The sequence below is a fragment of the Neovison vison genome, chromosome 5 (genome assembly GCF_020171115.1).
Source record: "Neovison vison isolate M4711 chromosome 5, ASM_NN_V1, whole genome shotgun sequence".
NCBI classification, from domain to species: Eukaryota; Metazoa; Chordata; class Mammalia; order Carnivora; family Mustelidae; genus Neogale; species Neogale vison.
This window is the reverse complement of record NC_058095.1, coordinates 154710056-154724126: the sequence shown is the minus strand read 5'-3', so window position 1 is coordinate 154724126 and position 14071 is coordinate 154710056. Positions and strand designations below refer to the sequence as shown.

The 14071-nt window shown below is 50.3% G+C and overlaps 1 protein-coding gene across 3 annotated transcripts in view; it reads right to left on the bottom strand.

The window, feature by feature from the left end:
* The window catches only part of FARP1 (FERM, ARH/RhoGEF and pleckstrin domain protein 1), a 276295-nt gene that overhangs the window by 21283 nt on the left and 240941 nt on the right, over positions 1–14071 (bottom strand). For all 3 annotated transcript variants that reach the window (XM_044249990.1, XM_044249989.1, XM_044249991.1), the window contains one exon: positions 1771–1852. In XM_044249990.1, coding sequence (XP_044105925.1) covers positions 1771–1852 — 82 coding nt within the window. The remainder of the gene's footprint in view (positions 1–1770; positions 1853–14071) is intronic.

Below are 14071 nucleotides of genomic sequence, written 5' to 3'. Positions count from 1 at the left end.
TGGTGTGCGAGCGCGCGCGTCAGTGGGCAGGAATGGGGGAGCTCTCAGGGAGCTCTCTGCTCGATTTTTCTGTAAACTTCAAAAATTGCTTTAAAAAAGTAAAATAGATTACGGGGTGCCTGGGTGGCTCAGTGGGTTAAGCCGCTGCCTTCAGCTCAGGTCATGATCTCAGGGTCCCGGGTTCGAGCCCCGCATCGGGCTCTCTGCTCAGCAGGGAGCCTGCTTCCTCCTCTCTCTCTCTGCCTGCCTCTCTGCCTGCTTGTGATCTCTGTCTGTCAAATAAATAAATAAAATCTTCAAAAAAAAAAAAGTAAAACATATTAATAAAAAATACGACAGAAAGTTCAAAGATGTCTGTTAGTTACATGGGAGTTTTGTACAAAAGCCTGACTTACGGCATTACAAATACCACAGCCCTAGAACCTCTGAGATAATTCTTTGCATCGATTGCATAGGATTCTGCCATCCCACTACCTTCCAGCGCCTCCCTCTCTCATCTTGCCCAGAGGGGAGTGTTGCTTTTTGAACACAGAGAAAAAGTGAGCACAAGGCCTACAAAATAAGATCTTGATCTTTAAGAGAAATAGGAAATCTCGAGAGTAGCCTTTCTTTCCTGTGTTCCCCCATCTGCCCCTCCCTGCCCCACCATCCTCCCTCATGAGAAAGATCATTCTAAGGGGGGAAAAGTGAAGCACTCAACAACTTAGCAAGATTCTCAGGAATTAATTCAAACTCTAGTGGTAACTTTCACTGTACGCATGTCTTAGACGTTGGCTAGTGCTAGACAGACAGATGGCCGGCGGGAAATGGTGTCGGTATGAGCAGCCTGCCCTTGGTTATTAGTTAAGGCTCTTAGACAGGCTTTGGGCAGTCAAGATGTAGGAAGATCGCTTTAAAATGCAAACAGAGGGGCGCCTGGGTGGCTCAGTGGGTTAAAGCCTCTGCCTTCCGTCATGGTCATGATCCCAGGATCCTGGGATCAAGCCCCGCATCAGCAGGGAGCCTGCTTCTCCCCCACCCCCGCCTGCCTCTCTGCCTATTTGTGATCTCTGTCAAACAAATAAATAAAATCTTTAAAAAAAGAAAAAAAAAGTAAAATGCACACAGATGTATCTGTATTCAAAAGGTAAGCTGTGTGAATCAAAAAATTCTATATTAAAGGGATCAATAGGTTAAAATGAAAATGTAAAAATGTAAAAATGGAAATTCTATATATAAGAGAGGGAGTAGATTTCAAAAATGAGTGGAAGCCTGGCTCGGTGGGGACCGACTCTTTGTACTTCATTCTTCGTAACCAGCAAGCAGGTTAGAGCTCTCGGCCTGGCACAAAGACTTAATAAGTCATAGGATGGAAAGAATTCCTACGTGGTTCTGAAACCGGTATTTCTGCCACACTTAGATGACACCAAAAACAACGGATGAAAAGGGAAACGTTCTGTCAACCCAACGTCTTGTCTACCTAATTTTTTAAAATGGGTTCTGAATGATTTATTCACAGAAAATACCTGTTGTTTTGATCACACACAGAGTTTTTGAAGAGAAAAAGGACAAAAAGTGCCCCCCACCCCCGCCAGGTGACTGCCTCTTCCTTTATGCTTCCAAATAAAAGGATCTGGCAAGACAGAGGGGTTTACGCGGAGCTGTGTCATCCCTAGAAGGTCAAATTCAGTCCTGTGCGCTTACAGACAGTGGTGAGAGCCCAGGCCTCTGACGGCCCCGCCCTTACTTTCCCCAGGAAACGTGTTCCACCCCAATCCCAAAGCCGCTCACCTTCATGCCCTGAATGTTCTTCAGCAGGACATCTCCGATTCTTTGGTAATCTCCTCTGATGTGGGCATTTGAGCGGCCTTCCCTGAGAACAAAGGCAAAAGGTGGTGGGAAACGAAAGCAGAGGAAAAGCTCCCTGAACGAGTCCCAGCCCCAGGATCCTACCTAAATAGTGACCTTCCCGCCTCCCTTTCCAGTACCTCCCCCTTCTCTGGGTATCACTGAGTATTAGCGCCGGAAGGAGACCTGGAAATTTCCCCAGTCATTCTGCAGACAAAAAGAATTCGACTTGTTCTTTGTTAAAAGATGGGGGAGAACTATTTTGTCATCATTTTAATTTGGTCTCATTTTATAGTTTCTCCCCATCCACACTTGGGTGATTCTGGCATCACTAGAACAGCCTGGAGATCATGAACAGACCAGGTTTCTGCCCCTGAGAACCCTTAGCCTAGAGCACACAGCTCTGTGCAAAGCCCTCAGGAGGGGAAAAACAGGACTGAGGGGGTACAAGGGACCCATGCGTGAGGAGGTGGGAAGGGGTGCAGAAGCAGGCAGGACAAGGGGTCCTAGGTATAGGGAAGGTCCAGACTCCCCCCACCCCGACCTGCCGGGTGATCGCTGACAAAGATGTGGGCACCTTCAGCAGAGTATTGGGTGTATTTTATTTACATTTCTTAAGGCTCTGGGCTGCAGCCAGTGTTGATAAGCCAGAGGCTTACACACCAGAGGAGAGGAATATCGAAACACAGGTAGGTACTGAGCACAGTCTGCCGTGCTGAGCTCAGTCCAAGCACGAACTCACTGACCCCTCGTGGTGGCCTCATGAGGCAGGTGCCCTCTGGACCACTCTTAAACAGCTTTAGAAACCGAGGCACAAAGAACCACGTGGCTTGCCTAATGTAAGCTATCACGAGATCGTAAGCCTGAACTTGAGCCAAGGGGGTCCAGGTTATGCCCCTCTAAGCACGGCGCCAGTGGTATGTGTGAATTGAAGCACTGATGAGAAAAGAATATTCCAGAGACAATTAAAACACCTTTTTACAACAATGAATCTGGCTATTATCTTTAAACCAAGTGTTCAGGAAAGCTAGAAGCCAACTTCAGTGAAGGGGATGAGTGAGAAAGAAAAAAGGTAAAAATCCGGGCATGGCGCCTTGAGTCAGAAGTGAGAGGTGCTCCAAGGGGCATAAAACCCTGAACCCAAGTCAGGATGGGCCGTGATTCAACCCCAGGGATGCCATCGCTCTATGCCTCCAACACTAGGAGAGTGACCTCCCTTCACAGCTAAAGCATCGCTGAGCCTGGGAGCCTTCTGGAACAGTTAACAGGATGGGCAGAAGAAGGCATGTAAGGAAGCCAGTCCAGGGGCTGGGAACATCGGAAGGGCTGGCTCCTCGCCCAGCCCCTGGCTTCCTACAGCAGACCGTGAACTCCCAGGGTTTTAAGCACATGCTGTGTGGATGACCTCACACAGGAGGTGGAGCCCGCAGACGCCCCTCCCCCGGTGGTCGATGACATCACATGGGAGGCGAAGCCTACAGACCCGCAGGGTAGGTAAAGCTTCCCTGGGATAAAGGGATAGAGAGCGTCCACGATGCTCCCAGCCTGGGTCCTCACGGCTTCTGGACGCTTTCTTCAATCCATTCCTTCTTCCTCCACCCCCGACACAGTATCCCCAAACCTTCCCCTTCCTCTTAGCTGCCAAAACAACCATGGTTGGCAGAGTGCTTACTCACTCACTTCTCTTCCAGTTCAATATGGATTCTCTCCCCATCACACAGTTGTTCTGCCCCGTGCTCAAACGCCACGGCAGGAGCTCCAGTATCCTCCCTTGTCTCTCGTATCCTCACCCACTGGATGAGATTCCCCCAAAAATGGGGCCCCTGGGGGCAGTTCAAGCAACGGACTCAGACCAGGCTAATCACTGCCTTGTAGTCTCCAACAGCTGCAGGATCGCGGCATCTCTGGATTTCCAGCAAACGGTTATTAATCCAGTCTCTAGGGAGAAGCAGATCACTTGGCCATTCTGTCGGTCCTGACGTGTGCCTGCTTTTAGCTGCGAGTTTGCTGGCTGCTCTTCTCATCTTGGGCGCAGAAACAAGCTCTGGCCTGAAATGGAGGCTTTCTGCCTCCTGGGAACACCTGTCCCCTGCGCCTTCGCCATCCCGTGAAGCTCCTGGAGGAGCTGGAAAGCTCTCCTTCCCTTCCCCCACTGCCCCCCCAACACCTGAACAAAAAGCGAGACCCAGCTCCTGAGCCACGATGTACTGATTTTGACAAAATGCCACACATTAATAAGAGGAGGGAAGAGGCGCTGCAACTTGATTTGCGGGTACGTCGATACTACTTGGAACTTATGTAAGTGACCCCAAACCTTTCAAATGGGCATGCCATTGACAGCGCAACTCAGGAAGGTCTTTACTTAGTTCGAAGGACATGATTTAGATATTTTAGTGAGAGTCCTCTGGATTGGGGGGGCAAGGGGAGAAATGGGGGGTGGGGGTCTTGTGGCTTCCTTAATATTCCTAACGAGCAATTTCCTCTTTCTCACAGATAATACCCTAGCCCAGGGGAGAATCCAGAGCTGGAAAGCGGACGCTGAGGGAGGGGCAAAGCCCAGCATGGAAATCAAACATCACTGACTTCACTTTCTTTCTTCTTCTGCCAACTATTTCTTAAAAGAAAATGTACTCCTGTTAAAGCCTCAAAGTCAAAGGGACATTTTCCTGCATTGGCTTGCTACCAGAGCCCCGTTTCTGTCTGTGGCATCTTTACTCTTGTTTTAGAAACAGCTCCAAGGGCGCCTGGGTGGCTCAGTGGGTTGGGCCGCTGCCTTCGGCTCGGGTCATGATCTCGGGGTCCTGGGATCGAGTCCCGCATCGGGCTCTCTGCTCGGCGGGGAGCCTGCTTCCCTCTCTCTGCCTGCCTCTCTGCCTACTTGTGATCTCCGTCAAATAAATAAATAAAATCTTAAAAAAAAAAAAAAGACACAGCTCCAGTTTCCTATCACTACTGCCCTGTGCCCCTGTGGGGGGTGGGGGGGTGGGGGGAGAGGGGTAGACAGCGAGGTGGATGAATTCAAAAGGGGCCAGCTCTAGCGGGTGTGTGGAAAGCAGGCTGTGGCCCCGGAAGTCATCCCAACCATTCAGGCGGCTCTGCCCGCCCTCGGTACCTTCCCCTCCGCAGCACACAGGGCCCGTCCCAGCCCTGCTATGGTTCCAGAACGTGGAAGTCCTTCCACGGGAACAGGACAGAACCCGAAACTCCTGCTGCCGCCTCTAGAAACACTGTCTTGTTTTTATTTCCTGCCCCCCGATCTGCACGTTCAAAGCGTCTGCTTTATTATGAAATTATGAAGAACTAAAAGGTCATTTCATTATGAAGAACATGAAAAAAAGTAATTATAACTCTTCCAGAACATCCTCCGGATGTTAACCTCCCAAGAAAAGGGTCCTTGTTTGGAAGACGGGGCCACATATTTGCTGCCTGTGTAATTACCGCGCCGCGACAAAGCTGAAAATTCCTTTGACAATTTCACTTCGGAAAGCCATGTACTTGGGTGGCTCCTGGGTGCTCGATTCTGACCCGTGCACGTACGCCCTGGAGCAAGGACGCACGGGCTCAGCACAGGGCTGAAGGCACACACTGGCGTGCGCGCACACACACACGAATCTCCAAATCTTCCTGACTCTGTACACACTTCATTCACCACTACGTGAGCTGCTCACTAACTCAGCAGCAGGCAGAGCAAGAAGAAGAAGGAAAGAAGGACCAGTTCCCTGGGGGAGGGCCAAGAGCGAGGCCGTCTACAGGACACGGAGGGAGCCCCTGCACCCGAAGGCTTTGACTCTGACCCCTCAGGAAACACAACACTGGCAGCAGGAGCAGATGGGCAACCCCGATGGGAGAAATCACACTGTGCTCCCCCCTGCACACCCCAACCCCAGGGTCAACCAAAACTCTACGTGGAACCCTAAAACCGTGAACAGCATGTCCACAACCTCGTCAGTGACACAACCCCCCACAGGCTGTGCTATCCCGAGAGCAGGACATCATGTATGGCTGACGTCATGTCTGGCTTCCATCAAGCGTCAGAGAAGACTCTTTACTGCGAACGCAGGTAGTGACCAACCCCACTGGGCTGTCCAGGTAGTCTCGTATAGCCCGGGCGTGTTCAGTAAGCACTCGGACCTCCCCTTCTCACAACAAATGAGGCATCATCTCAGACTGAAGCACAAAGCTCCAAGCACCTCCGAGCTGGGGCCCGGCGGCTCACTGGGCTCTGGGTCTGGACGCCCCCTCCCCTGGGAGATGGACTGAACCTTGTGAGCCCCCATTTTTAGGCCACATTTGCAAATCAAACATCATATCCTTAGCTCTTGCTAGTCCCTGGGGTTTCCAGGACTTTACAACGAAAAAAGTCTGTAATGACACATATTTGTCTATATCTAAGTAGAAAGACAGTGTATAAATAAGCAAATGAATAAAGATAAATCTCCCATTAATGTGTGAGTGAGGGAGGTTGGCTGAGTTCAAAAGCAAACAATTTAGTCAGAGTAATCGGTTAGATTTATATTCTAGACCCAACACTTCTTTATATATATATTTATATGTAATAAACGGAACTTCTCTAAATATATTAGCCACATGTAATCTATGTAGATTTCAATATTCTTCGATGGATTTTAATATCCTTGGAGATCCCTGGAGAGGAAAATCCAGTTACTTTGCATTTTAGTTCGCATTCCCAGCTGTGGGAAAGATGTTCGTGCAAGAGGCGTCCTCACTGGGCTTGGGGCCCTTGGGATTGTCTTTGGGCGCCCACAGGTAAGGGACCCAGTCCCTGGGCCAGCGCCATCAGAAGGCAGACAGCCCGTGCTCCGGCAGGGGTCATGCCCGTGCATGATAACCCCAGGACGTTTAAGGCTCTGGCTTTCCTTCTGGGGTTCAATACCAAGTTCCATTTAGTAAGAGGAGCCAGAGTTACAACCACACCCACGGGCAGGCTTGACAGCACCCACGTGAGACCTGACGCCGTTACCGGGGTGCAGTCCTGTCAATGAGCCACCTGTGAAAATGCGACAGGACGGAAAAGGGGTCTTAGGCTCATCCACCACCTGGAGGGGGCTCTCTCTCAAGTGCTGTCCAGCAGAAACCCACCTGTGGTTTAGGCAATTGGAAAAATTGTTTTCATTTTCCTAGGAAAGCATCTTGCTCTCAGAGCACAGTAGGCTCTACAGCCAGGACAAGGCAGAAAATCCAAGGAAAACTAGCTCCCATGGAGGACGGGGAACAAGTCTTTTTACGCATGTGTTAAAAGGAGACAATGACCACCACCCCTGGAAGCCCAGCGGACACTGGAAAGCCAGCTGGGAGAGAATATAATGAAATCCCAGGGTCCCCTGTGTGTCCTTCTTGGCTTTGAAACAAGCATAAAAATTTAAACTAAAAAAAATAAGCATACAAGCGATCCCCCCGCACAGTGTATGGGTAAACCCCCCACACAGATTTTTTCTCACTGTTTAGGCTAATTTTTCTCATTTTTCTTCCACTGTTTAAGCTTCCAAGCAGTTTTCTAGGTAGACCACATTGCCTTGTCCCCCATGAGTTTCACTCTGAGAACAATGACTTTAAACCCTTTCTTGCATCATCTTATTCTTTCAACCAAAGAAAAATCTTCGAATAAAAGCTCTTACATGGAAGAAGTAGCCCCAGTGTGGGTGAAGCGGGGAGTACAGGGCTCAGAGAAGCACCCGGAGTCTTGCTTTTTGACAGCTAACCTCAGAGATTCTGAATTCCGGGCAAGTGGACGTTGGGTCACGATGGGAACAGACGACAGTATCCTTCTGTTTCCCTCTCCCAAGCTCCCTCCCCTTCAAAGCCTCGAGAACTGTGCTGCCCTGGACAGTATCTGCACGTCTGCATGTGGCTGTTTAAATCTCACCTCTACTAACCATGAAATCAGCCACACTAGGCTGTTTGACATGGTCTGTAGCCACATGTGTCTAGTGGCCGCTACCGAGCATTGCAGACACAGCACAAATCCATCACTGCCAGAAGTCCCACCCGAGAACATCGCTCTGGAGAGAACAGGGACGAGGCCTATAGCTACCTCTCCTGCCCCAGGTTCATGGGCTCCAGCGAAATCAAGAAGTGAGGTGCCGTCCTAACTAGTTGTATCCCGACCAACTCTCAAAGCCTCATTTTCCATAGGGAGGGGAAGGCGGGCCTAATTCCACAGGATTGTTTCGATGGTCCGACGAGACAATCTAAGGGAAAATGTTTGGAAAGATGTTGCAAGAAATGCGAGGTGCTTTATGGTACACATGTTGCCCGTCTTAAAGCCGTCATGGTATTTAACACCTCCAGAATATGGACGGGGACTTCTGTTCTGGGAAAAGGGTCAGATGCCCGTGCATCTCTGGGCTTGGCCCAAGTAGAAAATGGAGCAGGAGCTCTTGCGCTCCCCTCAGATGTCCCTTTCCCCTTTTCATATCTTATCAGGCTGCCTCCTGGTCTGGCTGCCTCCTCCACAGAGAGCAGAGTGAAGGATGAAACCAGAATGAAGAAAGGGGAATGCACCATGTTTTGTTTGCTGAACACCAAGAAGAGGGACTGAGCTGCGGCAGGGATGCAGTCTGTGTTTGTTGAATCCACGAAAGCTTGATCCTGGTCCAGTCAGCTGACAGAGGGATTCATGTGCACACGGCTCGAGGCCCTGAAGTGGGGAGATGGCCTCAGCCACCAAAGCCCCCGTGTGTGACTGGGAAGGAAAAGGGATGCGAAATATCTTCGCCCCATCCACACATCTGTGCGCGAGCGTGTAAGCGTGTGGCCAGGAATGGCCTGAGCACTGTGGGTAGCACAGGGTAACAGGCAGCGGGCAGGGCTGGGGTTTCCTGGGATCCAGAAGCTGTTCTCATGCTACAACAGTCAACCTGCTTCTTTGGAGTTCTCTCCTTCTAAATGTTAGGCCTAAAGCTGCTGATGCTGAAGCATAATGTCAGTCAGACAGACTGGTTTCCAAAACCAGCTGTGCCCTTAGCTAGCTGTGTGACATCTACCCAGTAGCTCACCCTCTCTGGCCCTCATTTCCTGACCTGTGAGATAAGGAAAAAACAGTATCAACCTGGTGATGTTCTTGTGAAGATTAAATGACACGGTACACGAACAGTGTTTAACAGGAACACAGGAAACATTTGATTTACGTTGGCCAAAACTCACCAAAGACATCGGCAAGCAGCTTACACTTTTTATTTTTATATATTTTTATTTTTTAAAGATTTATTTATTTATTTATTTATTTATTTATTAAAGATTTATTTATTTATTTGTCAGAGACAGAGGGAGAGAGAGCGAGTGAGCACAGGCAGACAGAGAGGCAGGCAGAGGCAGAGGGAGAAGCAGGCTCCCTGCCAAGCAAGGAGCCCGATGCGGGACTCGATCCCAGAACTCTGGGATCATGACCTGAGCTGAAGGCAGCGGCCTAACCCACTGAGCCACTCAGGCGTCCCCAGCTTACACTTTTTAAATCAAAGGGATAAAATAAAAGTGTTCCTAACACTTAGCAAGAGCCTTGTCTCAGACTATAATGGCCTTGATATCTCTGGTGACCTAAACTAGAGCCAAGCAGAGGCCAAGAGACCATGCCCTCTGCTCTCGGTTCCACGCACCTCGGGCCTGATTCAGATTCTAGATTCAAATTCTAGAGAGAGAGGGCAGAAGGCTGGGTCAGCAGGTTAAGTGGGAGGGTCAAGCAGCAGTTCAGCGAGATGGGGAGGGTAGGACTGGGAAGCCACGCTGCCTGGGTCAAGTCCAGCAATAACTCTGCAAGCCGGCCGGGCTATTCCTCCTGCCGACTGAGGCTCGGTCCCCTTGTCCCAACCTGCCTCTGAAACAAGGCGGGTTAGGGCTCAGAAACACGCTGGTAGGTCTTACCAGTGCTCTTGTTTCTACTGTGATCCCTTGGGGGTGGCCAGAGAGGCTCTGAGGACATGTGGCAAGGCTAACTTCTACAGGATCACCTCTGCTATTACTATGCCCACAGTGGCCATGTCACCTTAGCAAGTCTCTTGGTAGATCAGAAAAAAATCGAAATCCATTTTTGCAGATTTGAGATCTAATGGGGATCCTACTGCAGACAAAGGCACCAGTGGGCCAGGGTCAACCAGATGCCAAATACTTCCTGCCACTTTCGAGAAGACACATATCACGGGGGGTAGGCAGAGGAGAAGGGGCTCTTGGGGAGCAGAGCTGACCTCCCAAAGCCAGGAGCAGAAGGATGGATGCAAGAGTTGGGGACAACAGGGGCGCCTGTGTGGCTCAGTGGGTTAAGTCGCTGCCTTCGGCTCAGGTCATGATCTCGGGGTCCTGGGATCGAGTCCCGCATCGGGCTCTCTGCTCAGCAGGGAGCCTGCTTCCCTCTATCTCCCTCTCTGTCTGCTTGTGATCTCTCTCTGTCAAATAAATAAATAAAATCTTTAAAAAAAAAAAAAAAAAAAAAAGAGTTGGGGACAACAGGTGCTGGACGGGGCTCCGGCGGGTTCCCACTGAGTGGCCCAGGGCACCCCACACACTGAAGCATGAACCATCCATGGCGGATTCACCCCTAGCCCCTTTCCAGGCGGAAAGTCTTGTACTTTGTCAGCACAGCTGCAGAGGCATAAGCCGCGGGCCAGATCACACCCAAGTTCAAGTTGTGCGTCTGTCACTTACAGGCTGTGTACGAGGGCTCTCAACCTCTCTAAGCCTCATTTTCCCCAAACATAGAACAGGAATAACACCTACACTTGGGGAAGTGTTTTCAACATGGGCGACAAGCTTCTTCGGTAGAGGGTCAGACAGTAAGTATCTTGGGCTCTGTGGCCCGTACAGTCTGTGTCATGAGTATTTAACTGGGAAAAGAGGCCACAGACAATGGGTAAAAGAATGGGCGTGGCTAAGTTCCAATAAAACTTTATTAACAAGGGGCGCCTGGGTGGCTCAGTGGATTAAGTCGCTGCCTTCGGCTCAGGTCATGATCTCAGGGTCCTGGGATCGAGTCCCGCATCGGGCTCTCTGCTCAGCAGGGAGCCTGCTTCCCTCTCTCACTCTCTGCCTGCCTCTCCGTCTACTTGTGATCTCTCTCTGTCAAATAAATAAATTAAAAAAAAAAAAACTTTATTAACAAGAACAGGCGGCAGAAGAGATCTGGCCATGGGTCATAGTCTGCCAACCTGTTTTTGAAGATCAAAGGGGAAAAGCTGGGTGGGCGTTTAAATTTTTATCACTAATGCCAGTTTTCAGTGGTACAAGGTACCTGAAGAGTTTGATGCCACGAACTCTGCACGTGAATGAGACTTTATAAAGGCACCGACCTTCCTCACTTGCCAGGCCTCCCTCTGCTTTATGAAAGATCAGTCTTTACCCTGGACAAAATCAAGACATTTTCATGCATTCGGCAGGTATTTTGAGCAATTCTTGTGTCCCAGGCCCTGGGTTTGTTGTAGTAACAAGTACTATTTCTTACTCATTTTTCAGCCCAATATTGTCCAATCATTTTTTGTGATGATGCAAAAAAAATTCTTTTAAGATTTTATTGAGACAGAGAGAGAGAGAGCAGCGGGACAGCAGCGGGAGGGGCAGGGGGAGAGGGCGCGGATCTCACGCGGACTTGATGCTGAGCGTGAAACTTGCTGCGGGGTTTGATCCCATGGCTCTGAAGTCATGACCTGAGCCAAAATCAACAATAAGATGCTTGGGATTCCTTGCGGGGGGCTCAGTCATTAAGTGTCTACCTTCAGCTCAGGTCATGATCCCAGGGTCCTGGGATGGAGCCCCACATCGGGCTCCCTGCTCAGCAGGAAGCCTGCTTCTCCCTCAGCTTGCATCTCTCCCTGCTTGTGCGCTCTCTCTATGACAAACAAATAAATAAAATATTTTAAAAAAGAAAAAAAAGAATAAGATGCTCAACTGACTGAGCCACTCAGGTGCCCCTAAAATGTGTTTTATATCTTCTATGAAACACAGTAGCCACACATGGCCAATGAACTCTTGAAATGTGGCCAGTGTTACTGAGAAAACGATTTTTAATTTACTGTAAATTTTAAATTTAGATCACTGTACATGGCGAGCCGCTGTCACACTGGACGATGGACAATGCAGCTTTATAACCTGCCTTTGTCCTTTTCTTATATTGTCTTCCAATTGCAAACCGTCCAAGTGTTTGAGGAAGATGAGGCACAAAAAGATTTGAAAACAAAATAAAGGGCTCCTGGGTGGCTCAGTCGGTTAAGCGCCTACCTTTGGCTGAGGTCAGGATCTAAGGGTCCCCAGATCGAGGCCCACATCGGGCTCTCTGCTCAGCAGGGAGCCTGCTTCTCTCCCTCTGCCTCTGCCCTGCTAGTCATTCTCTCAATCTCTCTCACGCTCAAATAAATAAAATCTTAAAAAAAAAAAAAAATCCACAACAAAAATGGGTGAAGCCATTGGCAAACAAGAAATCATTCATCTGACCAGGCCGTCATCACTCTCAAGTTCCAGTCTAGACAAAGTGGCACAGGAATGGCTGGCTGTGTGCCCAGGCATGTGTGTAAGGAACAGAGATGCCAGGTGGGGACGGGCCAGTGATGTAAGGAGGCTAGTTACCGTCTTGGAACCTCGGAGACGGAAGATGCGGAGGACAGAGGCCTCTGCATGGGCTGTTTCACAGGTAGAAAAATCAATGCCATGAGCTGACTTTGCTGGAACAAAGCCTGTCCCAGGGTTCCTGATTCACAGGGTTGTAACCCAGACTTCCTGCTCACAGCCTGATTCGCCCCTGCTGGGAGCACTGACAGCCCATGAGGCCGTGGGCTACATCACACGAGAATGTTCCACGAAAAGGCACTGCAGCTAATTTTACTCTAAACGAAGGGTAACAGTTTTCATTGTCCCTAGTAAACATCCCGCAGACCTCCACATGGGACCGACCGTGTCTGGAAAGGATTAGGCAACCGTGAATCAAGCTTGTGGGACGGTAATTATTATTCCATGAAATAATTATAGGCGTCGTCTGTAGTCAACCTTTACAAGTATTTTGATGTTGGGAAACAATCTAGAAATCAGATCCTTTCCTTATGTGCACGTGACAGTAGACCCTACAGAGGTCTACTCTGGGGGAACCAAAGATCGGGAGTCCTGTAAATTGCATGGGCGAGGGGTGCCCGGGGTGGCTCGGTCGTTAAGTTATCTGCTTTCAGCTCGGGTCGTGATCCCAGGGTCCTGGGATCCCTGTCAGGCCGTGTCGGGCTCCCTGCCTGGTGGGAAGCCTGCTTTTCCCTCTCCCACTCCCCCTGCTTGTGTTCCCTCTCTAGCTGTCTCACTCTCTTGTCCAAAAAATAAAAAAAAATCTTAAACAAAAACTTGCATGGGCGAAGCTGGCCTTTCCGTGGGCAGCGACCAGTAGCCTCTGACAGTACAGGGATGAGGCATGGAGAAACCGACTCTCGCAGGGGAGAGGAGGGTGGGTGTGGAGGGGAATGTCCATGTACACACACGTACGGAACGTGGCACGTGTTCAGGCCCGGTTCGAACACCTACATCCAGCACCCGAGGAGAGGATACTGGGGGACACCGCTCTGGCTCCAGGGACAGTGACCTTTCTGAGGAGCAGAGGGAGGAAGGCAGGAAGCCCCCCACCACCCCGGCAAGACGGTGTCCCTGCCCGCCCTGTTTACAGGAAGCTCAGGTGTGTGGTGAGCTCAGGAACACGGGCTGTCCAGCCTCTGGACATCCTTTCTAGCATCTCCCAACACAGTCCCAAGTTCACACACAGGCCGGAGAAGCGACACGCTGTACCACACACAGCAGGTGTCCCCCCCCAGGGGAAGCGTGTGGTGTCTGACCGGCTGGCACGATCGCCCACCTCACCCCTTCTGGGACAGTTACGAAAGCTGAGAAGTCTGCTGTTGCTTCCCAGGGGTTGAGGATCAAGCCCCGCGGACCACACAGAGCAGTGGGGCAACGCAGGGAAGCAATACCGGGAGACGGAAGAGCCTCCAGGAATGAGGAAGGTAGAGACTGCACCGTGCCCTTGGCTGCGTTCTCAATGTGGAAGCACTCAGCATTCGGCTCAAGTACGATTTCAGCTTTATTTTAATAAAAATGTTATTTGTCGGAGAGAGAGAGGGGGGGTGAGCATAAGCAGGGGAAGCAGCAGGCAGAGGGAGAGGGAGAAGCAGACTCCCCGCTGAGCAGGGAGTCCGACGTGGGACTCAATCCCGGAACCCTGGAATCACGACCTAAGCCGAAGGCACACGCCCAGCCGGCAGAGCCACCCAGGCGC